General features: G+C 43.5%; 2 protein-coding genes across 3 annotated transcripts in view; one reads left to right on the forward strand and one right to left on the reverse strand.

The window, feature by feature from the left end:
- CIDEC (cell death inducing DFFA like effector c) overlaps nt 1-25921 on the reverse strand; it is an 81675-nt gene that overhangs the window by 28591 nt on the left and 27163 nt on the right. The gene's annotated exons all lie outside the window — the stretch shown is intronic.
- CABIN1 (calcineurin binding protein 1) overlaps nt 1-25921 on the forward strand; it is a 55761-nt gene that overhangs the window by 10786 nt on the left and 19054 nt on the right. Inside the window, exons 9-29 of one of the 2 annotated variants that reach the window (XM_060785266.2) lie at nt 988-1205; nt 1288-1456; nt 1792-1931; nt 2827-3044; nt 3131-3209; nt 9176-9366; nt 9608-9751; nt 11038-11232; nt 11888-12124; nt 13022-13199; nt 14457-14578; nt 14672-14833; nt 15252-15458; nt 15612-15757; nt 16056-16317; nt 16961-17221; nt 17667-17818; nt 18334-18521; nt 19871-19996; nt 20390-20592; nt 21255-21368. In XM_060785266.2, the coding sequence (XP_060641249.2) occupies nt 988-1205; nt 1288-1456; nt 1792-1931; nt 2827-3044; nt 3131-3209; nt 9176-9366; nt 9608-9751; nt 11038-11232; nt 11888-12124; nt 13022-13199; nt 14457-14578; nt 14672-14833; nt 15252-15458; nt 15612-15757; nt 16056-16317; nt 16961-17221; nt 17667-17818; nt 18334-18521; nt 19871-19996; nt 20390-20592; nt 21255-21368 (3712 nt within the window). The remainder of the gene's footprint in view (nt 1-987; nt 1206-1287; nt 1457-1791; nt 1932-2826; nt 3045-3130; nt 3210-9175; nt 9367-9607; nt 9752-11037; nt 11233-11887; nt 12125-13021; nt 13200-14456; nt 14579-14671; nt 14834-15251; nt 15459-15611; nt 15758-16055; nt 16318-16960; nt 17222-17666; nt 17819-18333; nt 18522-19870; nt 19997-20389; nt 20593-21254; nt 21369-25921) is intronic. The other variant, XM_060785267.2, reaches the window with a different exon arrangement.

Below are 25921 nucleotides of genomic sequence, written 5' to 3' on the forward strand. Positions count from 1 at the left end.
GTGGCTCTTCATCACTGTGGGTTATAGCTGTTTGTGAAGGTGGGAGGCTTTCTGTGTGAGTGGACACCTCTGCCACATACACACGTACACATTTTAACTTTTAGATATGTGGATAGAAGATATAGATTATATTAAAGTTACTATATTATACTTATTTTTATATTACTATAATATTATATTAGTATATTATGTTATAATGTATTATATTATGTTATTATATTGCATATTATATTAATTGATACTATACTATGTTGTTATATTATCTTTATTTTATTGTTTTTTTATATATAATTGCATTATATTGTATTATTACTATCATATTATATCTTATCCTATATTATATTTATATTAATGAATACTATACTATATTATATTATCATTATCTTGTTATATATTGTTATATATTATGCCATATCATTGTATTATAATATATTATTTAATTATATTATATTATCATATACTATTTTATACTATATGATTAGATTATTGTATTTAATATACCATATTGTATTCTTATATTTATACTGTATACTAGAGTACTAATTATTATATATTATATTACTATATTATATACAGAAATGTAGCTTATTGAATTGTATCATAGATACAAATCTAACCCATTCCAACACATAATGGCAGAGTGATGCACTAATTTCTATTCATATATATTGAAACATTGAGTATATATTATATAATAAGTAAAAGTGTTGTGGTACAGCATGATAGTAACGTTACTACTACCGGTAGAAGGGAGAAGAGGGTTTTGTTTGGACCTTTTATATTGTGTTTGGCGTTCTTGAGGCTTCTGGGTCTTGACAAAAATAGTCTACATTTATGTATATAATATAGTGTTACTGCTTCTTGGACTTTTGGCTAAGATGAAGTGTAGTACATATAGAATAAGCAAAATGGCAGAACGATGTGCTTGTGTGTTGGTCAGTGAGATGGGGTGGCCATTTTGAGAGTGTCCCCCCCCTTTCCTCTCAGGTGGAGGTGCCTTGGAGAGAGCCTGCTGGCCACCTACCGCTTGCTGACGACCTCCGACCCCCCGCGACCTAGCCTGGGAACAAGGGTTGATCTCTTTTCAGAGGGAGGGGCGCCCACTACCAACCCCAGTGACCTCCCAGCTCCCCCATCCATCCCGACGGCCGACCCCTCACCCACCTTCGCCCCGACGACCCCCACCTTCCTGGAGTCAGTTGGAGGTGAGCAAGATGCCGGAACCTTCCGGAAACATCCGCCCGGGTTCATTGGGTTGAATGGTGGGTCTCTCTCTCACACACACAGGCGAGGCCTCAGCAGGGGACAAGGCCAGGAAGGCAGCCAAGCGGAAGAGGGCCACTGAGGAGAGCGGGGAGATGGTCAAGCGGCGCTCGGCCCGAGTGCGCAACACCAAGAGCAAGAAGGAAGAGAAGGTGGACTTCCAGGAGCTCCTGGCCAAGTTTCTCCCACCTCGGTACGAGGACAGCTTCCAGAACCTTCCAGAGCTTGTCCAGACCCATGATGGGGTTTGCAATAGTCTCTCAATCTTCCAAGTCTGACACAATCCTGTAGTTTTTCCAGGACCTTTGGGAACTATCTGGAATTTTCCAGAACCTTCCAAACATTTAAAAACTCTCTGGAGCTCTCCAGATCCACCCAGGATCCTTTTGGAACCTTCCAAATCTGACAAAACTCCTTCTGGAGCTTTTTCTGGAACTTTCTGGAAGTGTCTGGAAACTTTTGGACACGTCCATCAAATTGAATGATGATTGCATGATGGATCCTAATGCTTCTGGTTGCCACCCACAGGTTGAGGAAGCTGGACTCAGAGGAGGAGGAGGGCCCCTTCGGTGGGAGTTTTGAGGTCCAATCCGAAGCCAAAGAGGAGGCCCTCCATCCCTCAGGGGCTCTCAGCGACCCCCTCGACTCGGGCCCCACCATGGAGTCTGGTAGGAGGAGCCTTCCATAGCCAATCTCGTTATACTATATTAGATAGATAGATAGGCAGATAGATAAATAGATTGAAACGGGGACCCAAATACCCATGTTTTCTCGTATTTGTCATCTATTCAAGCCATATTTTCTTGGTTACCTTTTCCTGTTAAGCTCAGCCCTATTTATACGTTTTTGGTGATCTGGGAGGAAAAATCACTTACGTAGCATATTATAGTATATTATACTAATATAATATATATATATATATATATATATATATATATATATATGCTTTGTTCATTTTGAGTGACATCATAACTCAAAATCCGCTGGACAAATTGCTGCCACATTTGGCCACAAGACACTAACCCAAGGAGTGACCATCATTAAAAAAATGATTTTGTCATTTGGGAGTTGTAGTTGCTGGGATTTATAGTTAATCAACAGTAAAAGAGCATTTTGAATTCCACCAACAATTGAATTGGGCCAAACTTCCTACACAGAACCCCCATGACCAACAGAAAATACTTTGTTTTCTGGTGGTCCTTGGTGAGCCTTCTGACACCCCCTTGTGACCCCCAGGTTTAGAAATGCAGCCTTAAGGCCATCCAGTCCAACTCCCTTCACCAGGGCAAGGAAATATAATCAAAACACTCCTGTCAAAGAGCCACCCAGCCATATATATGGATAGATCTATATGATTCACACACACATATGTATATGACAGATACAGTATCATAAATTTGAAAGGGACCTCTAAAGAAGGACAATTATATGTTGCATGATCCATAGTAAGCAAACCAGACAATGGTTGCATCAACACTGTCAAAGAAACAACAAGATATGTAATATATAATCTAATAATAATTAATAGAATCACCTCCGTCTCCCTTCTTTGCTTTCCTTCAGAGGAGCAAGGGGTCCAGCGCTTCCTGCTCTGCAACCGGCACAACGGGGGCCTCCTAGAGCTGATGCTGCGCTTCCTGAAGGCCGTCACCCGCCGCTTCCTCTCAAAATGGCCACCAGGGCTGGCAGAGGTGGTGCTGGGCATCTTCCGCAGCTGGAGGCCCCACAGCAGCAGCCTCCCCAATCCACTCCTCAGGGACTGCCCTGATGCACACATCCGGGTGAGGAGGGTGGCCATTTTGGGAGGGGGAGGAGGAGCAGGAGGGCAACCATTTGGAGGGGAAACTCATGGCACTTCCACTTCCAGGAGATGATGCTCATGAGCCTCTCCTGCATGGAGCTCCAACTCGACCAGTGGCTCTTGGCGAAGGGGAAGAGCTCCCTGGGTGAGCAGATCTCATATATGTACATATATGTTTTATTGTAATATTTTGAATCATTATTCTTGTGTATTCTTGTGTATTTCCCTGGAGTAGCGGCCATAGTCATATATTTTTATAATAATAATAATAATAATTGTTTTTATTATTATTTGTATTCCACCCTATCTCCCCAGGGTTCAGGGTGGATTCCAACATACAAAAAGGCAAACATTCAATGCCTCCATTGAACAAACAAGCAAGCTTGTTATTGTACATTACATTAATAATATATTTAATAATAATAATAATATATATAATTTTAGTAACTCTAGTCATTATAGTGTCTCCTCAAAGTGTTGGCCATGTTAAATGATTTTTTTCTTCGTGGTCTCTGTGAATGCACACATGTGGAGTGTCTGCGCCTGCACAGGCTCGAAAGGAAACTTTCCAAGTTTAAACTTTTCAAGTTTTGGCGATAACCCCGCCCAGTCCCCGGCAGGGCATAAAAGGCGCCCCGCGCGCACGCTCCGCAGTTCCCTTTTTTCCGCCGCAAGGCTCGTATCGGAACTTGTTAGCTATGTCAACTATGAGATTCAAACACTGCACACAGTGTTTGAGGAAGATTCCTGACTCGGACAAACACTCAAAGTATCTCCTTTCTCTCTGCGAGACTCACATCTCGGCTTCGTGCTGCCATTGCCAGGCTTTAACAGCCCAATCCCGTAAAAATCAGGCTTATCGATTGCGGTACTTCTTGTACCAGCAAACTTTGGCTCCTGCGTCGGCAACCCCTTCGACATCGACCTCGGCGGGCCCAGCTTCATCGGTTCCTGCAGTGCTGTCAACGTCGACAGCCAAGGCCTCTTCGGCCCGGCCATCGAAGGGAAAGAAGCCGACAAAGGTAAGGTTGACGATGTCGACAGCCTCGAAAGCCTTGAGGCAGATGAGACAATCCAAGCCGCCATGCACGGTGACGACGGAAACCTCAGAGCAGGGGACCATTTTGCATCAATAGACCTTCAAGATGCAAATTTTCATCTTTCTATCCGCCAAGGCCCCAGAAGATTCTTGGCGTTCCGCGTCGGGGTTCAGTCTTATTTTTTCAATGTCCTTCCGTTCGGGCTCGTTACTGCACCAAGAACTTTCACCAAGTGCATGCCGATAGTGGCAGCACACCTCAGAAAGCAGAAGATCCAGGTGTTCCCGTACCTGGACGACAGGTTGCTGCCGGCCCACTCTCCCGAGATCCTGCGATCCCAAGTACAGACCACGCTGTCCCTACTGGAAAGCTTAGGCCTGCAATTAAATGACCAAAAGTCGCACTTGACTCCAACGACAAGGATAAAGTTTATTGGCGCCATGTTTGATTTGCAGACTCAAACTGTCTCCCTTCCTGAAGTCAGATTCAAGGCTCTCCGGTGCAAAATCCACAACTGCACTCGGTCCCGAGTGACTACAGCCAAGCACATCCAAGTCCTCCTGGGCCACATGGCCTCCGCGGTCATGGTGACACAGCTAAGCAGGCTCTGGTTCTGCCCACTCCAGCAATGGTTTCTCGACCACTTCAACCCGCTCCGCGATCAAAGTTTGAAGGTCCTCTCCATACCGAGGTCAGTAAGACTTTCCCTTCAGTGGTGGATGTCTCAACGACATGTCTGTGTAGGGATTACCTTTCACCCAACACAACCACCTCTCACACTGATGACAGACGCGTCAATGTTCGCCTGGGGATGCCATACAGGAGAACCCTGCGTCACAGGAGAGGACCCATCATATCAACTATCTAGAACTACTAGCCATGTTAAAATCCTTGAGAGCTTTTGCCCCTCTCATCACCATCAGAACAGTACAAATCCTAACGGACAATATGGTGGCCATGTACTATGTAAACATACAGGGCAGAACAGGCTCCAGAAAACTTCTAGCACTGTCGATGGCCCTTTGTGAATGGTGTGTGGAACACTCGACATCGATCTCGGCACTCCACCTCCCGGGAAGCCAGAACGTCGAGGCCGACGCTCTCAACTGAACCCGCTTTTCATCCCACGAATGGATGCTGGCACCGGACGAACTAGCTATCCTTTTTGATGACTGGGGCTGGCCGGACATCGACCTCTTCGCCTCACTGGTCAGCGCTCAACTTCCGCGCTATGGAGCACACCTCCCCCCCGGACCCGACGTCGGGGTGTCTCGGTGATGCGATGCTCCTGGACCTTTACCTCTTCCTGCCCTTTCCCCTCATCATCAGGGTGATTGAGAAGATTCAGGCCACTCGGGCGAATTGCATCCTCGTAGCCCCAGCCTGGCTGAGGCAGACTTGATATGCAGTGCTCCTTCAGATCTCCGAGGGTCAGTACCGAGCGTCTCTCCCCCCCCCCCCGGCATGATCTCCTCACAAGAGAATGGGGCCTCCTGCTGCATCCGGACCTCTCATCGCTCCACCTGATGGTGTGGAGAATCCAGCTCTAACAGCACTTCAACCAGCGGTGCGCACCATCCTTTTGGCTGCTCACAAACCTGCGACTGTCCGAGCTTACTCTGTCTGCTTGCCCGATTCCAAATATTTTGGTCTCGAGCAGACCAGACCTTCTCACTGTTGATACCGACGGTCTTGGACTTCCTCCTTTCTTTGGCTGAACGCAACCTTTCACTCTCATCGCTGAAGTCCTACCTACCCGGCGCATCCTTGTTCCAGAGTGCCATGATTAGAACGTTCCTGAAGGGATACAATAACCTACATCCCCTGGTCCACCCTCCAACATTGGGCTGGAGCCTCGACTTGGTACTCTCACGATTGACAGCACCGCCATTCGAACTTCTGGCGAAGGTCGACCTCCGGTTGGTCTCTTAGAATTACCTTTGCCCGCCGTCCATCGGAGCTGGCGACCTTGAGGGTTGATGAGCCGTATCTGATTTTCCATACGGACAGGGCGGTCCTCCAAATGGATGTTTCCTTTCTACCGAAGGTGGTTTCCCCCTTCCACGTTAATGAGGACATTGTCCTACCCTCCTTTTTTGATCCCCGTCCACCGAGGCGGAGAAGAGACTACATCTACTCGATGTTTGAAGGACCCTGTTGTTCTATCGTGATAGGACCTCTCGATCCTGTAGGTCTCCGAGACTGTTCGTAGCCTATGCGCCAGACAAGCTGGGACTGGCAGTATCTTCTCAGTGCTTGTCGAACTGGATTGCATCCACCATTGAACTTTGCTATGAGCTAGCTTGTCACAAACCCCTGCCGGTTGTCTGGGCTCGGTCAACCAGAGCAATGGCAGCATCCACAGCTTTCCTAAAGGGAGTACCCATGGACTCAATCTGTAAAGCGGTCATTTAGTCCAATCCCTTGACTTTTGTTTCTCACTATATATTGGACACTAGGCATAGGGACGATACCGCTTTCGAACGGTCAACCCTCTCGTCCTGCCCCCGGTGATCTCCCTTCTGTCGTGGGGGGCAAAGTGATGTTATTGCTTGTTCTTGTTTTGTTTTCAACTGTGCCTTTTTGTTTACCTCTCTTGCATATTGTTGTGTTATGAAAATGCAATACTGATACCTGCTTTGGTTATCCGGGTGCCGGAGTAACCTGTGTTGTTGTACTTACCATGCAAAAAACTAAAACGTGATGTCGATGGGGTATCCTCGAATCTGTTGTCAATTTTCATAATTGATATGGCCAATGTTTTTTGCTAGTAACCTGTTTATGACTGTCAATACCGTGTCCATAAGTTTGGACACTGAAAATGTGGGACTGTGTTTTACAATGCTTTCCTTTATTATACATGTTGTGTCCCTACCATGGGTTTCGGTGGGCATACATCTTGATGTTAAACTCGTACCCGATTGGGCCATCGGGTGTTTTCTTTTGCATTCCATGCTTAAAGATGGTGCATTGTCGATACTGTCTGATGTGCTTTGACAATAAATAATGTGTTTGGTCCTTCAAAAAGGGTCAGTTTGTTTTCTCCTGCCTCCGGGACCTTAGCTTGCTAATCTCCACATGTGTGCATTCACAGAGACCACGAAGAAAAATGGTAGGTTACATACCTGTGACCATCTTTCTTCAAGTGGTGCTCTGTGAATTCACACAAACCCGCCCAGCCTCCCCTCTTTTCAAACCTCCTCCTTTCTCGCTGCCTTGCGGCGTAGGAACTGCAGAGCGTGTGCCTTTTATGCCCTGCTGGCGACTGGGCAGGGTTACCGCCAAAACTTTAAACTTGGAAAGTTTCCATTAGAGCCTGCGCAGGCGCAGACACTTCACATGTCTGAATTCACAGAGCACCACTCGAAGAAAGATGGTCACAGGTATGTAACCTACCATTATATAATATTTCCCCATACTTATTCTTGTAGTTTCTCCCTGGAGTGATGGCCATATTAATATATATATATATATATATATATATATATATATATATTATATATAATATTTTAAATAATACTTTTCATCTGTATAATTATTGTAGTGTCTCCCCAGAGTGGTGGTGATGGCCCCATATATATATATATATATATATATATATATATATATATATATATGTATTATAGTGTCTCCCTGGAGTGATGGCCATCTCTCTCTCTCTCTCTCTAATATGTTTAATAATAATATTTTCAACCTTACTATTATACTATATATATATACCTTACTCACTCTCTCTCTCTCTCTCTATATATATATATATATAATTTAATATTACTTTTAATCATTATTACATTGTCTCCCTGGAGTGGCAACTGTTGTAGTTCAGCCTGTAATTATGTCTGATGTCAATGGGGATGAGGTTTTTTCTGGGCCTGAGTCTAGCCCAGGCCTTGCTGAGAGGCCTGAGTTCTCTCATGAATGGAGTGCTTCTCCTGTAAATTCCCAATGTCAGATTCCTGGGAAAGGCACACATCAGTCTTTCTCTCAGAAACTGTCTTCTGAGGATGATTTGTCAGTTGCAGAATTCAATGAGTTTGAAGATAGAAAACAAGACCTTTTAAAACTAAGACAAAGTTCTCAAGATCAGCGAAGTTCTGTCTGTCTGCTAGAAAAGGGAGATAACAAATCCTTATCTGGCTGTAAGGGCAAATGAAATGCTTTCCTTTCAGTCCATGGGACAGGAAAAGCTTTATATGATACGAGGAAAGGATTTTAACTCAGTCTTGTTCACATTGGAGTTTCATGACGATCTTGCTTCCATGTGGATTTCTAGTTTTGAGTCCCCCTCGGGGTGAGAAAAGCGGTATACAAATACTGTAAATAAATAAATAATAGTTTCATGTTTCAAATTTTGCCAGGTTCCTCTCCTGGGCATTGGATCGCTATACAGTCTTGTTCCTTTGGGTTTTGCATCTTTGGATCTTGTGTTTTTACCGTTGTATCCTGAAGTTTATGGACTATCTGTACTCTTTGGAAAATACTGTTTCGGACTATACTATTTCTATCATTTTTATTGCTTTGCTTACATATGTCCTCCAATAACCTGCTTGCTGATTTCACTATAGTGGTGTGGTGTTTAAGGACAGAGGTGTTTCTGCTCTGGGATACAACAGCGACCATATTTTATATGTGAATGTATATGTGTGTGTGTGTGTGTGTGTGTGTATACACATATATGTGGTGAACATATTAACATATATATAATGTTTTTAATAACCTGTATAACGGGGGTTTAAATAACCATTATGGTGTCATCCCAGAGTGGTGGCTATATATATATATATATATATATATATATATATATATAATCTTTAATAATATTTTTGATCATTATTATTACAGTGTCTCCCTGTAGTGGCAGCCATATTACTATATATTTTTTATATATGTATAATATATTTATTCCTCATTATAGTGTCCCTGGTCCAGTGGCAATATTAACATATAATATTTTAAATAAAATTTTAAATCATTATTATGATGTCTTCCCAGAGGGGCAGACATACACACACACACACACACACACACACAGATATAATTTTAATATTATTTTAAATCCTTATTATTACAGTGTCTCCACGGAGTGGCGGTGGCGGCCATCTTAATAATGGCAAATTTGGGCCTGACTTCCCTGGGGCTCACTTCCTGGGGGACCTGCTGCAGCTCTCCTTTGCTTCCTCCCAGAGGGACCTGTTCCAGGAGGAATGGCTGCCTTTCGTGGCCCGTGTCTATTGGCTGAAGGCCCGCTTCTTGGCCCTACAGGTCAGCACTTCCTGGAACGGGATATCCCCTAGAGCAGTGGTTCTCAGCTTGGGGTCCCCAGATGTTTTTGGCCTTCAACTCTCAGAATTCCTAACAGCTGGTAAACTGACTGGGATTTCTGGGAGTTGTAGGCCAAAAACATCTGGGGACCCCAGGTTGAGAACCTCTGCCCTAGAGCATTGTGTTCCAGAGGAGCCAAGAAATCCCTATCAGGGCCTCTTCCTTCCTCTCTCTCTTGTAGGGCGACACGGAGCAGGCCCTGGAGAACTATGACGTATGTGGGGAGACCCTTCGCAGTGGAGGTTCGGGCAGCCAAGCAGGGGGGCAGCCCCTCATTCTCCGCCTCCCTAACCTCCACCTGGACTCGGTCCTCTCCCTGGAAGAGGTAGGACTCCTCTTGTAGAGACCAGGAGAGAGCAAGAGGGTTCCGTTGCCCTCCGTCACATCCTGTAAATTTGGATGAGGCGACAAGCGACACATAGAGCTTTACATTGCCTTCCTTGTATTATTATTATTATTTGAAACATCACAAGATTAGTCCACAGCAGACACTCTGCTGGCTGTTGTATTGGATCACACGTCGGACACTTCCCAAGTGTCTAGGACTGTGTGATGTATCGGCAGGTGGTAATCTTGTCAGTGCCAATTGTATTTAAGGATTTCAGTTTCGTTTTTGCCATAAAGCTTCAGGTCATCCATGTACAGCAGATGTGAAATTTTGTGAGATTTCTTAGACTTTTGATAGCCGTGGTTTGTTTTTTGTAAGATTGTTGACAAGAGGGATCGTGGCAATGATAAAAAGCAGTGGGGACAATGAGCCTCCCTGGAAAATTCCTCTCCTGGTGTTGACAAGTCCATAGTTTTCATTTCCAACAAAAAGTTAAGTTTTCCAGTGCTTCATCATATTTTCAATAAAAGTGCCAACATTTTTACAAATCCCGATGGTGTCTAGGCACTTGATGACCCAAATGTGTGGGATTGAGTCAAAGGCTTTTTTGTAGTCAATCCATGTTATATGAAGATTGGTTTTTCAGCTTTTGCAGTTCTCCAGAATCATTTTGTCAATTAATAACTGGTCTTTTGTGCCCCTGCTTTTCCGTTTGTTGCCTTTCTGTTCAAATGGGCAAGATGTTCTTTTCTTCAAGATAATCTTGAATTCTGTCATCTATGATGCCAGTCAATAGTTTAAAAATAATGGGCAGACATGTTATCGGCCTATAGTTTCCTAGTCCTTTTGCTGGATCCTTTTGTATCAGATGTGTTCTCCCAGTTGTTAACCATTCACTGATACTTCCTTTTTGCAGCATCTCATTTAATTGTTGGGCCATTTTTCCATGTAGACTAGTCAGATATTTTAGCCAAAACCCATGCAATTGACCACCACCAGGCAATGTCCAGTTCTTGACTTTTTGCACTCGTTTGCTGATCATTTCAGTTGTTATTTCAATCTGTTCCATTTTGTTCTTGTTCTTCTTCTTCTTATTTGTCTGTACTGTCTTGTCTAGTTGGAAATGGGGATTGTGATTATTATTTTGATATTTCTTATAGTTTAATTATATTTTAATTATTTTATTATGTTATTATATGAATAAATGCATTCTTTTCTATGATATAATAATGATATACTTATAATTAATATAAAATGGTATAATACATGATTCTTTTCCTCAGATTGACAAAAACTTGAAATCCTTGGAGCGCTGCCAGTCCTTGGAGGAGATCCAGCGCCTTTATGAGGCCGGCGACTTCCGGGACGTGGTGGCCCTCCTCCGACCTACCCTCTCCTTCACTGGACTTGGGCGCGAGAAGCACCTTGACTTTGCCATCTCTGTCCCAGAGAGGCCCGCACAGCTTCTCCTTGTCCAGGTGTGGACCCTCATTAGCATAGATGTAGTGATTGAGTTTTTCCTTCTTGAAACCTTAGAACAGATGGGTGTAAGAGTAGCTCAGACCCAGTTCTTGATTATTAAAAGATGCAGTTATTTCTTATTATTGTAAATAAACTTTTTGTGATTTTTTTTGAGATTGGATTCTTCATGTTTGCCTCCTACGCTCTGAATTCTTTGCAGCCACATCACATAGCACTTCATGCTCTGCTCGCTATTGTGCTGATGCTCAACTTTAAATGCCCTGTTTGTTTTTGCATGCTTTGCCTTATTTTAGGGTATTTTTTCCTAACCATTTTTACCTCAGAAAAGTTAGGTTTTACCCCATAAAATACCCAAATAGGCAATGTTTACTTCAGAAAATGTTTTACTTCTCAAAGTCTAGAGAGATGACATTTTCCTCAGAAAAGTCACCTTGAAGGGGGGTTTTACCTCAGAAAAGGCTAATGGAAATTACATTTACCTCAGAAAAACTCACCTGACAGCAAGACTGGATTTGTTCAGAAAGGCTGTTATCCCAGTTTGGTAAATGGAGACATATTTTGCCTCAGAAAAAGCAAACTTTACCTCAGAAAAGGCCATTTTAATCTCAAAAACATTAGGTTTTACTTCTTGTTTGCTGTCTTTCCTGGCAGGACTCACTCCTGAAGCTGGGGGACTTCCGCCAGTGCTTCACCTGCTCCGAAGTGGCCCTGAATGAGGCCTTCCAGCAGATGATCAATGTGACAGAGGCCTCAGCCAGAGAGGAGTGGGTGGCCACCGTCACCCAGCTGCTGCGCGGCATCGACTGGGCCTTGTCGGCAGATCCCAGTGTCCTGGATGACCCCAGCACCCTCCCCGGCCGGATCCGGCTGGCCAGCAACCTCATCCAGGTGAGGAGGAAGCACCTCTTGTCACAAAAAAGGCCAAAGGAGACAGGATTTCCCTGAGAAGAAGCCTCTTTTCCCTCAGAAAAGGGCAAAGGAGGCGGGTTTTCCCTCAGAAGAGGCCATAGGAGGCCATTTTCCCCTCAGAAGAGGCCAAAGAAGGCAGGTTTTTCATCAGGAGAGGCCTCTTTTCCCTCGGAAAAGGCCAAATGAGGCAGGATTTTCTTCAGAAGAGGCTAAAGGAGGCAGGTTTTCCCTCAGAAAAAGTTGAAGGAGGCAATTGTCCCCTCAGAAGAGGCCAAAGGAGGCAGGTTTTACCTCAGAAGAGGCTGAAGGAGGCAATTGTCCCCTCAGAAGAGGCCAAAGAAGGCAGGTTTTTCATCAGAAGAGGCCTCTTTTCCTTCAGAAAAGTCCAACCAAGGCAGGATTTTCTTCAGAAGAGGCCATTTTTCGCTCAGGAGAGGCCTCTTTTCCCTCACAGAAGGCCAAGTGAGACAGGAGTTTCCTCAGAAGAGGCCAAAGGAGGCCATTTTCCCCTCAGAAGAGGCCTCTTTTCCCTTAGAAAAGGCTAAAAGAGGCAGGTTTTCTCTCAGAAAAGGCCAAATGAGGCAATTTTCCTGCCAGAGAAAGCCAAGGGAGGCAAGTTTTTACTTACCTGCCTCCTTTGTTGTTGTTTTATATGCCTGTATGTTTTGTTCAATTGTGTTTTATATTGTGCATTATTTCATATTTTGTTTTTTGGCTCTTGTGCCATGTGTAAGTTGCCCGGAGTCCCTTTGGGGAGATGGTGGCAGGATACAAAAATAAAGTTATTATTTTTATATTATTACCAATGGATGTTAATTAGTGAAAACCTGCTGTTAAGCCAGTGATTTGTCGTCCTGCCTTGCTTTCCCTTGGCAGATCATCGACTGCAGCATGGCAGCGGTGGGGGAGGAGGGAAAGGAGCCCTTTGTGTCTTCCGTTGTTCCCTGGATCACTCTCCACCGGATTGTGAGGCATGAGGAACAAGTAACTGTTGGGTCTCCCATCCGCCCAGCAACCGAGGAACAGCAACCACAACAACACCCCTACGAGGAAGGTGCTACTCATCTTGAATTATTACTTAATAATAATAATGTTTAAAATAATAATAAATTAAATTATTATTTAAATATTTTAACAGTATTGAAATATAATAATACAAAAGTGTTTAAAAGACTATATTGAAATTATGGAATATATATATATATGTGTGTGTGCGTGCGTGTGTGCGGGTATTCCATATAATAAAGGCTCTCCTTGTATATATTGAAGGCACTCCATGGAGTCATGCTGGCCACATGACTTTGGAGGTGTCTACAGAAAATGCCAGATCTTTGGCTTAGAAATTGAGATGAGCATCACCCTCCAGAGTTGGACACGACTAGACTTAACATCAGGGGAAACCTTTGCTTATAATGGAAGACTTTGCCCATGTAACAAACAGGAAGTAGAATGCATCTACCATATTCATGCACTTTTTATGAACAAGCTGGAGTACATATAATCAATCCCCTACTGAGAAACTTACCGGCCAATCCAGTGAAATTTTATGTGAAGTTTTTACTTGGCTATGATCTCCCATGCAACCCTGGCTGTTCTTATAGCCATCCTGTATGGCTTCAATCAGTTTTAATCCTCTATTTTAATCAGTTTTAACTGTTGATAATTTCATCCAACTTTGTGCTAAATCAGTCAGCTGTTGTTAATCTTATTAACCTTGCATATTTTGTACACTTACGGAGCAAAAAGGGTCTTTGGACCACAATAAAATATTGTTGTTATATCTCAATCATTAAAAATAGTTTTATATATGAACGATAAAAAACAATATATATATAATCAAAAAACATCAAAAGTAATTTATATTTAAATTATATTTAGAAACATCAAAAATGATTTAAATTATAAACATATAAATATTATACAAAAATATCAAAAGTATTTATATCTAAATGACATATTAAATGATAGATTATAGAATCAGAGGGGTTCAAATCCCCTTTTAGAACCTTCTAAAATATTCCCTCAGCCCAAATTGATGTAGAAATAACGAATGTCAGGTATTTCATCTATCTATCTATCTATCTATCTATCTATGCAGGCCAAATACACCTGAATACATTTTATTGATTAGCCCATTACCATATCAAAACATTTGACAAACACATCATACAACCCACAGTACAACAAAAGTTAAAAAAAAACGAGCTGTTAACAAGGGGTCAAGATATATGTATATATATATTTGATTTTAATAATACAAATTAATTATACATGAAATATATATTTTAGTGCAATATTATTACGGTTGCAGGGGCCCCTTCTCCGGAGTCTCCCCTTTTGCCCTCTTCCCTGATGCTCCTCAATACGGCGCATGAATATCTTGGACGACGCTCTTGGTGCTGCAACTCAGATGGTGCCCTCCTCAAATTTTACGTAATTATTCATTAAATATTTAAATAAAGGATAAATATCAGCCATCAGTACTTGTTTTAGGAGGGATTTAGCTTCCTTTTCCATTGGTTCCAGGTGCGAGTCCTTCAGAAAGAGCTCCTAGCGTCCACTTCGGAGGACACTCATCCCTATAAGGAGGAGCTGGAGACTGCCCTGGAGCAGTGCTTTTACTGTCTCTACGGCTTTCCCAGCAAAAAAAGCAAGGCCCGGTACCTGGAGGAACACTCCACCCAACAGGTGAGGTGGCCCTCTCCCTTTTTCGGTGTGGGTTTTTCCCTCAGAAAGTCCAAATTTACCTCAGGAAAGGCCATGAGAGGCAGGTTTTACTTCAAAAAAGACCCAAAGAGACAATGTTTAACTTGGGAAATGTAATGTTTCCCTCAGAAAAGGTAAATGGGGAAGCCATGTTTACCTCAGAAAAGGCCAGATGAGGTTTTTTTTTTTGCCTCAGAAAATGGAACATTTCCCTCAGAAAATCTAACTTTTCCTCAGAAAAGGCCCAAGGTGGCAATGTTTCCTTCAGAAAAGGCCAAAGGAGGGCTTTTTTTACCTCAGCAAATGTAAGCTTCCCTTCGGAAAAGGCCAATGGGTGCCATTTTTTCCCTTTGAGAAAGCATCGTTGGCCTCTGCTCTGACTCCCTACTTGCTATGGCAGGTGGATCTGGTGTGGGAGGATGCCCTCTTCCTGTTTGACTACTTCAAGCCGAAGACCCTCCCTGAGTTCGACAGCTACAAGACCAGCACTGTCTCGGCCGACTTGGCCAACCTCCTAAAGAAAATGGCCGCCATTGTCCCCCAAACAGAGAGGCCCACCTTGAAGATGGAGGAGGTCTCTGGCTACATCGAAGGGACCCTCAGCAAGGTGAGCAGCAGGACCTGGAGTCTGTGGTGGAGAACAGGGGGTGGGGACTCTTTGGGGGGGGGGAACAGGAAGAGGGATTATGAAAAACAGGAAGTGGGTCTCTTGGGAGACCGAAAGTGGGGGATGCCCTTCCACTTGCTTGTTGTTTGCTAGGCCCCAGCTCTCCCCGAAGGGGCGGACGACAGCCCTCCGGTGGTGACGGAGCTATATTACCTCCTGGCGGATTACCATTTCAAGAACAAAGAGCAGGCCAAAGCCATCAAGTTCTACATGCACGACATCTGCATCTGTCCCAACAGGTGTGTCAGTAAGCTCCATGTTCCATCATCCCCCTTTTCCCCTCATTTCCTCCAGTAGGTGCAGCAATGCCAGTTTCCATCTTTGGTACCAGGGTGAAATAGGAAAGGGTGGTGGACTACAAGGCCCATCCTCCCTTTGCTGATTGGATATGTAGCTCCATATGTTGTAGTAGCTGGCTCCCTATGATGGTTCAGAATAGGGAAGGTTGATCACTGATGGAATACAAGTCCCATCTTTCCTCAGATGATGGGCTATGTAGTCCCCCTGCACCCACTCTCTCTTTCTCTCTGGGCCCAGGTTTGACTCATGGGCGGGAATGGCTCTGGCGAGGGCCAGCCGCATCCAAGACAAGCTCAACTCCAACGAGCTGAAGAGTGACGGCCCCATCTGGAAGCACTCGGCTCCCGTCCTGAACTCCTTCCGGAGGGCTCTTGAGATCGATGCCTCCAACCTCTCCCTCTGGATTGAATTTGGGGCAACCTCCTATGCCCTGCACTCCTTTGCCTCCCGGCAGATCAAGCAACGCAAGGCCCAGATGGCCCCCGAGACCCTCACACAGGTCAGGGGTGGGGGCAGTGGGCATTTCGCTTACTATTATCATGATTATTAGAGTGTTATATGGATGAGTTTTCTAAATATAGCCCTAACTTAACTCTTTGAAAGCCATGTTGGACTCATTCAGAAACAATGAGATCCCAATTTGGTCCATGGAGGCCAGGTTTATCACAGACAAAAGCAAACTTTGCCTCAGAAAAAGCCAATGGAGGCCATGTTAACTTCTCCCTTAGGTACGTTTTCCCTCAAAAAAAGACCTCTTTTCCCTCAGAAGACCAAAGGAGGCAATTTTTACTTCAGAAATGCCTCATTTCCCCTGGAAAAGGCCAAAAGAGGCCGATATTTCCTCAGAAAAGGCCGCAAAAGGCATATTTTCCTTTGGAAGAGGCCTCTTTTTCTCCAGAAAAGGCCAAAGTAGACAGGTTTTCCCTCAGAAAAGGACAAAGGGGCACATTTTCCCTGAGGAGAGTCCTCTTTTCTCAGAAAAGGCCATAACAGGCCATTTTTACCTTGGAAAAGGCCAAGGGAGACTGGTGTTCCCCCAGGAAAGGCCAAAGGTGGTAGGTTTTCCCTCAGAAAATGCAGACAGAGACACGTTTCCCCTCACAAGTTGGCCATTTTGTGTTCCCCCTCCCCCCTGGTCACAGATGGAGGAGCGGCGGGAGGGAATGCTGGCGACGGCCAAGCGGTGCTTCTCTTCAGCCTCCAACTGCGAAGGGGATGGGGACGAAGAGGAATGGCTGATCCACTACATGCTGGGGAAAATTGCTGAGAAGCAGAAGGAGCCGCCTCTGGTCTACCTCCGTCATTACAAGCAAGCCGCACACTTCCTGCATGAGGAGGCTGCCCGATACCCCAAGAAGATCCACTACCACAATCCTCCAGAGCTGGCCATGGAGGCCCTGGAGGTAGGGGGTGGTTTCTGGCATTTCCTCTTAAAATAGGAAGTGATGTCTTCCCATTTCCTGTTGGTGAAAAAGGCTCTCTGGGAGGTAGCAAATTGGGATATAATATTGGCCTATCCCCGCAAACAGGAAGTGATGTCATCCCATTTTCTGTGCAATTTTAGGTGCCATTTATAATTTGTTGTTTGATGTCGATTGGTGCTGGGATTGGGTGGGTTGTTAATTGTATCCTTGTCTGCTTTTGTGGTGAGGCATTGAATTTTTGCCTCTATGTGCTTTGTAGTGTGTTGTAATCTGCCCTGAGTCCCCTTGGGGAGATAGGGCAGAATATAAATAAAGTTGGGTTTTTAAAATTTTTTCCATTCCTTGATGAGGAAACGGGGCAATTGTCTCATGCAAAACTATGGTAATTCTAGGACTGTCTTTGTCCACTTCCTGTCCCCCCAAGGTCTACTTCCGCCTCCATGCTTCCATCTTGAAACTGGTGGGGAGTCCCGATTGGGGTGTCGACGCGGAGGTGCTGGTCACCTTCATGAAGGAGGCAGCCGAGGGGCCCTTCGCCCGGGGAGAGGAGAAGAACGCTCCCAAAATGGCCGAAAAGTGAGTCAAAAGCTGGGTTGGTTGGTTATTTTAAGCTCTGAGAATAAGGGACTGCTTTCCCTCTTCTCCAGCTCTGAAAAGAAGGTCTATCTTTCTATCTATAAGGCCTATCTTCCTTCTCTGGCTCTGAGATCTATCTGTCTATCTATCTGGCCTGCTTTCCCCCCTTCCCTGGCTCTGAGAAGGTCTATCTATCTATTGATCTGCCCTGCTTCCTCCCTTCTCCAGAAAAAGAATATCTCTAACATTATTATAACTAGATAATAATTACTATAACTAGCTAGATAATCAAGTAGGCTGAAGAAGAGAGAAAGTAGGTCTTATAGATATATAGGTTTTCCATCAGAAAAGGCTAATGGAGACAGATTTTCCACGAAAAAGGCTAAAGGAGGGAGGTTTTCCCTCAGAAAAAGCCTCTTTTCCCTCAGAAAAGGCCAAAGGAGACCATTTTCCCCTCAGGAGAGGCCCCCTTTCCCCCAGAAGAGACTTCTTTGACCACCTCCTTTTCTTTCTAGGGAGAAGCTGCTTCTGGCGGACGACGACTCGGGCTCCTCCTCTTCTGGGACGGTGGCTCCGGGGCCAGGGACCTCCTCTTCCTCTTCCTCCTCTGGCCCAGGTCTGACTTCCCCTCCTTACACCGCCACTCCGGTTGACCACGATTACGTCAAATGTAAAAAAAGCCGCCCGCAGGCCGCTACGGATGGTACAGTTCTCAAACCACACAGAGCCACCAAATCTAGATATATATATGCTTATTTCTCTCTCCTTGGCTTGCTTGCTCGAGCGACGCGCCCCAAAGGCTTGCTTTATTTATTTTTTTCCTCCTCCTCCTCCCACCAAGGCTTTAGATAATGTTGTTGTTGCTTCTGTGTGTTGTCATTACGATATCGGGATAATCAAAATGATATTCTGAAAGCTTCCGGAATGTTATTCCTTTTGCTCTGATTTAGCCAGCTTTCCCCTTCCACCAAAGGCTGTTTAATAATATTGCCATTGCTGCTTTTGTGTGTTGTCATTTTTGCCATTGTCATTATTAAAATTATTAATATATTATATTTATGTATTATATATTATACTTATTTATTACATCTATTATTTTTATTTTATTATATTTATTATGTTTATTTAAAATATATTTATCACAATCAGTATATTTAATACTAATTATATAATTAATATTGTTTAATTATATATATATATATATATATATATATATGAAATTTTTGGAATGATTATTTTGTTATTAATATGTTTATATACATACATACATATACTTATTGTGTTTATTATATTTAATATTAATATAGTATATAATGAATTATATTAGTAAATAGTTTTTATTATTGTTGTTATTATTATTATTATTAAAAAGATATTCCGGAAGTTTCTGGAGTATTCCTTCCTTCTCATTTAGCCACCATTCTCCTCTTTTTACCAAGGATTTTAAATAATGTCGTTGTCGTTTTGTGTTGCTGTTATTGCAATTGTCATTATTAAAATTAATATTTTCTTATTAGTACGATTTTATTTGTTTAATTATTTATTATATTTAATACTAACAGCATATATAATAAATATAAATATTATTTGATAATATTTAAAACATAAATTGATATTCCGGAAGCTTCCGGAATGTTCTTCCTTCCACTCCAGTCGAGCCTCCATCTTGCTTTCCCTGCTTTGTTTGCTTTCCACTGCAATTGTTGCTGTTACAGTTTTGAAATGATATAAAAATTACATTCCGGAAGCTTTTGGAATATTGTATATTTTGTATTTATTTATTTATATTTTAAAATGATTTCATCTATTTAATATTAATATAATATATAATAAAAATAGCAATTAATAATATTAAAAATGATATTTAGGAAACTTCCGGAATGTTCTTCCTATCACTCTGGTTGAACCGCCATCTTACTTTCCCTGCTTCTTTTTTTAAAAAAAATAATAATCTGGAAACCTCTGGAATGTTCTTCCTTTTGCCATATATAGCTTAACATATTTCAATGATTATCCCGTATTATTTTCCCTCTAATTTCTGTCCCACTGCAGAACGGAGCCAGGACAGCAACACGGCAGTTGTTCTCTCGGATTCGAACTCGACGCAAGATGTCTTTGCAGGACCTGCTTCCTCCTCGGATGGACCCAGTGCCACTCCTCTTGCTGAGGAGGAAAGGGGTAGGGATTGCCAGGAGGAGAGAGAGATCTTTTGGGGACTTGGGGCCTACAGGCCTTCTTTCTCCCTTTTCCAGCTCTGGGAAAGAGGCCTACCTCTCTAGCATCTATCTATCTATCTATCTATCTATCTATCTATCTATCTATCTAATAACTCTCTATCGTCTCTCTATCTACATGTAATTTTGAGAAGACCTACTTTCTCTCTTTTCCAGCTCTGGGAAGGCCTACTTCTATCTATCCATCTATCCATCCATCTACCCATCCATGTATCTATCTCTTCCTCCATCTACCAATCTAGCTATGTATCCATCCATCTATATCTCTCTCTCTCCATCTCTCTCTCTGTGTATCCTTATGACAAGGCCTTCTTTTCCTCCTCCTTGTCCTCTGCAGGGAAGCCTGAGGGCCCCCCATCGGAGCCCCCCCCACAGAAGCCTCCCCCTCCTCCTGCCCTCCCGCTCCTCCCTGCTGATCCAGTGGGCCGGGTGTGGGCCCTGTGTGTGGGGGCCCTGCGCCTGTGCCTCTCCCGTTTCCCCCAGCACTACAAGAGCCTCTACCGCCTGGCCGCCCTCTATGCCTATGGCCCCGCCCACAAGGTCAGCAATGGGGTCATAGACAGGGGAGGTGGTGATTATAGGGGAAGGGGCAGGAAGGGTCACATGGCAGTCGGGGAGGGGAGTGATGGGAGGGGCCATGTGTGAGGGGGTGGGTCATAAGTTATGAAAGAGGGGCATTTAGGGGTCCTGGGAGGGAAGGGGGGAGGAGGAGGAAGTACCGGGCCACATGTGGAGAAGAGGGGGGCCGAGAGAGGGCCACATGGGGGTCCATGGCGTTAGGGGCACCCCATAGGGGTAGGGGGCTCATTCAGGGGGGAGGAGGGGTCGTATCATGAGGGTCAGGTTGAGAGGAAAGGGGTCCACGGGGGGGGGTCCTGAGGGGGGTGTTATAGGAGGGGCCTGAAGGGTGGTTCCATGGGGGAGGGGTCCAGGAAAGAGAGGCCACATGGGGAGGAAGGGGGGGAAGGGTCTCAAGGGGAAGGAAAGAGATCATGTGACCTTAAAAGGGTTGCAGAGAGGGGAAGGGTGCAGAAAGGGGCGGGGCAGAAGGTAGGAGTCGCATGACCTCAAGTGAAGGGAGGAGTCTTGGGAGGGGCAAGGAGGGAGGGGTCCTTCCCCTCCTGGTCCTTCCCCTCCCAGACTTCCCCTCCAGAACCCTCCCCAGAGGGCAGAGGTCGACTTTCCCCTTTCCTGCCTTCCAGAACCTTCTTTGGGCCCGAGATGTCCTCCTGGGGACCCCGCTGCCTTGGACCCAGCTGCCGCACATGCCAGCCCAGGGCCTCTTCTGCGAGCGGAACAAGACCAACTTCTTCAACGTGAGGATTATTAGTATGATTATTTTTATGTGTACATTATTTTATATTCTATTTATATTCTTTTCCTATTATTATGGTTTGGATATTTTATATTATATTCAATATTTCATATACTTTATATTCTATTTATCATTCTTTACTTTTATTTATTTTCTTTCATAGTCTATTATTTTATTATGTGTATATTTTATTTCTTTCTGTAGAATATCCTGTTCATTGTTGTTATTATTTTATTGTTTATTTTATATTGCACTTATTGCTTTATTATTCTTGTGATTTGTACATTTCAAATTGTATTATATTCAATCATTTAAATATTTTGTTTTGTATTTTTTTATATTCATATTTTATGATAGTTTATGATGTTGCTTATTTTATATTCTATTTAATATTTTGTTATCAGTATTGTTTATTTTACTTTTTATTTTATATTCTGTTTTATTTATTATTATAGTTTACTTTATATTCTATTAATTTATTTTAGTTTATTTTATATTCTGGGTTGTTGTCGGTTTTTCGGGCTGTATGGCCATGTTCTAGAAGCATTTTCCAACAAACCTCACAACTACTGAGGATGCCTGCCACAGATGCAGGTGAAACATCAGGAGAGAATGCTTCTAGAACATGGCCATACAGCCCGAAAAACCTACAACAACCCAGTAGTTCTGGCCATGAAAGCCTTCGACAATACCATTTTATATTCTATTGATTTACTAGCCGTCCCATGCCACACGTTGTTGTGGCCCAGTCTGTGTATATGTGTTTTGTGTGTGTGTATATGTGTATGTGTGTGTGTGTATTTATATTTGTGTATATGTGTGTTTGCGTATATATATGTGATTTTGTGCATGTGTTGTAATGTATTTTTTTTTTTGGCTTTTTAAGTCTCTTCTGCTTTAAGTCTCTTTTTAAGTCTTTTTGGCTTTTTAAGTCTCTTCTGCTGTGTTTTTTAGTGTTTTTATGAGTGATCATCACTTGTTGGCCTGATAGGTGTCTTGTGTCCAAACTTGGTGTCAATTCGTCCAGTGGTTTTTGGGTTATGTTACTCCCACAGACTAACATTACATTTTATTTATATAGATTATATTCTATTATAGTTTATTTTATAGTCTATTTATTATAGTTTATTTTATAGTCAATTGATTTATTATAGGTTATATTATATTCTATTGATTTAGTATAGTCTATTATTATAGTTTTATAGTCTATTTTGTTGTAGTTTATTTTATAAAGTATTTTTATAGTTTATAGTCTATTGACTTTTTATTCTATTTATATATTATATGAGAAGAAGATATATATCTATATAAATAAAAATGTAATGTTTGTTTGTGGGATTAACATAACTCAAAAACCACTGGACGAATTGACTCCAAATTTGGACACAATACATCTATCAGGCCAACAAGTGACCATCACTCATAAAAGCCTCCCAAAAAACATCAGAAAGGACTTAAAAAACCAAAAAAGCTAAATGATGAAAAGCTAAATGACAATACAGAAAAAAGGGAAGGAAGAGAGAAGGAAGGAATCGGAGAGAGAAAGAAAGAAAGAAAGAAAGAAAGAGGGAGGGAGGGAGGGGTGGAAAGAAGAAGGAAGCATGGAAGCAAAGAGCGAAGGAAGGAAGGAAAGAGGTAGAGAAGGAAGAAAGGAGAGAAAGAGAAGGAAAAGAAAAAGAGGGGAAGGAAAGAAAGAGGTAGAGAAGGAAGAAGAGAAGAGAAGGAAGGAAGGAAAGAGGGAGCGAAGGAAGAAGGGGAAGAAAGAGAGAGAGGGAGGGCCGGAAAGAAGGAAAGACGGAAGGATGGAAGCAAAAAGCGAAGGAAGGAAAGAAAGAGGTAGAGAAGGAAGAAAGGAGAGAAAGAGGGAGGGAAGGAAAGACAGTAGGAAGGAAGGAAGGAGAGAAGGAAAGGAAGGAAGGAGGGAAAGGAGAAAGAGGGAGGGAAGAAAAGAGGGAAAGAGAAGGAAGGATGGAAGCAAAAAGCGAAGGAAAGAGGTAGAGAAGGAAGAAAGGAGAGAAAGAGAAGGAAAAGAAAAAGGGGGAAGGAAAGAAATAGGTAGAGAAGGAAGAAGAGAAGGAAAGGAAGGAAAGAGGGAGCGAAGGAAGGAGGGAAAGGAGAGAAAAAGGGAGGAAAGGAAAGAGGGAAAGAGAGAAGGAAGGATGGAAGCAAAAAGCAAAGGAAGGAAAGAGGTAGAAAAGGAAGAAAGAAGAGGAAGAGGGAGGGAAAGACAGAGGTAGAGAAGGAAGGAAGGAGAGAAGGAAAGAAGAAAAGGGAAGGAAGGAGGGAGGGAGCAAAGGAAGGAGGGAAAGAAAGAAAGAGGGTAGGTTGGCCACAGCAACGCGTGGCGGGTACAGCTAGTGTGTGTATGTATGTGTGTATACACACACACACATCTATATAAATAAAAATGTAATGTTCGTTTGTGCTATTAACAGAACTCAAAAACCACTGGACGAATTGGCACCAAATTTGGACACAACACACCTAACAACCCAATGTATGTCCTTCACTCAAAAAATTGATTTTGTCATTTGGGAGTTGTAGTTGCTGGGATTTATAGTTCACCTACAATCAAAGAGCATTCTGAACCCCATCGACAATAGAATTGGACCAAACTTGGCACACAGTTCTCCCATGACCAACAGAAAATACTGGAAGGGTTTGGTGGGAAGTGTCCTTTGGCTTTGGAGTTGTAGTTCACCTACATTCAGAGATCACTGTGGAGTCAAACAATGATGGATCTGGACCAAACTCTACAAGAATACTCAATATGCCCAAACGTGAACACTGGTCGAGTTTGGGAAAAATAGAATCTTGACATTTGGGAGTTTTAGTTGCTGGGATTTATAGTTCACCTACAATCACAGAGCATTCTGAACCCCACCAAATTGGGCCAAACCTCCCACACAGATCCCCCATGTGGGCCACAGCAACGCGTGGCAGGGGACGGCTAGTGTATATATATATATGGTGGGGTTCAGAATGTTCTTTGATTGTAGGTAAACTATAAATCCCAGCAACTACAACTCCCAAATGACAAAATCAATTTTTTTGAGGTTGTTTTTTTTTTCGTGTCAGGAGCAAGCGCTCCTGTTGTGAGAGAATTGGCCGTCTGCAAGGACGTTGCCCAGGGGATGCCTGGATGATTTCTGATGTTTTATCATCCTTGTGGGAGGCTTCTTTCATGTCCCTGCATGAGGAGCTGGAGCTAATAGAGGGAGCTCATCCGCCTCTGCCCGGATTCGAACCTGCAACCTGTCGGTCTTCAGTCCTGCCGGCACAGGGATTTAACCCACTGCGCCACCGTGGGCTCCTTTTTTTGAGTGAAGGACATACATTGGGTTGTTAGGTGTCTTGTGTCCAAATTTGGTGCCAATATATACACTAGCCGTCCCCTGCCATGCGTTGCTGTGGCCCACATGGGGGTTCTGTGTAGGAGGTTTGGCCCAATTCTATCGTTGGTGGAATTCAGAATGCTCTGTGATTGTAGGTGAACTATAAATCCCAACAACTACAACTCCGGAATGTCAAGATTCTATATATATACTAGCCGTCCCCTGCCACGCGTTATTTATTTATATATATGTATGTATGTGTATATGTATGTGTATATATGTGTATATATGTGTATATGTATGCATGTATCTTCTGAGGCGCTCTCTGGACATGCGCAGAAAGCAGACCTTCTTCCTGCTGCTCAAATTCCCCTCTCCCTCTTTGCCCGATTGGGGCATGCGCAGAACGTGGCGCCCCTTAGTCCCGCCCCATCTCGTTCTGTAATAAGGCAGTGGGAGGAGCCGAGGGAGCGAGGATACGCCCTTTGCCATAATAGGGAGCCAATGGAAAGAGGCCTCGCTCTGCCCCTCCTTTCCCCGTCCGTAATAGCGAGGCAATAAGGGGAAGCCTCTTTCCTCCTGTCGTCACCTCCATAGCCTCCATCTCCCCGAAGCCCCCGCTGAGGCGTCCAGTGGCGAGCAACTCTGGGAGTTGGGAGTCCTGGAAGAGGGAAGCCCCGCCCTGTTTTTTGCCCCTCGCTGTGATTAGGCGGGCCCTGGTGGTGGGCGGGGCTTTGGGGGAGGCGCCGGAAGAGGCGGCGGAGGCGAAGGAGGAGGCAGCTTGTGGGCGTCATGGTGAGGCAGGAAGAGAACTGGGTAGACTGGGAGGGAATGGGGATACTGGGAAGGGGCTCGGGCCCCCGAAGTCCCTCCCTTTATTCCTTCTTTCCGGTTTTCCTCTTCCCCTTTGCATTTTGGGATACGCTGCTGAGGAGGCCTCCTCTCAGTCGCCTTCGTTTTCTCATCTCGAGTTATGTATAATATACACAACAGATATATATATATATATATATATATATATATATATATATATATATATATAGAGTGTAGCATATATGTGTTTATAACCTATGTATATTTATAGTGTCCATAAATATTTAAGTCAGTAGTTGATTTCTATTTATATCTGTGTTCTGATTTTATATATATGTATTTGTATACACTTACTTAGGCGATCCCTCGCTTTCCAAGGATGATTGTCTTCCAATATTCTTGTGGG

This window comes from Anolis sagrei, chromosome X, assembly GCF_037176765.1.
Source record: "Anolis sagrei isolate rAnoSag1 chromosome X, rAnoSag1.mat, whole genome shotgun sequence".
Taxonomy (NCBI): Eukaryota; Metazoa; Chordata; class Lepidosauria; order Squamata; family Dactyloidae; genus Anolis; species Anolis sagrei.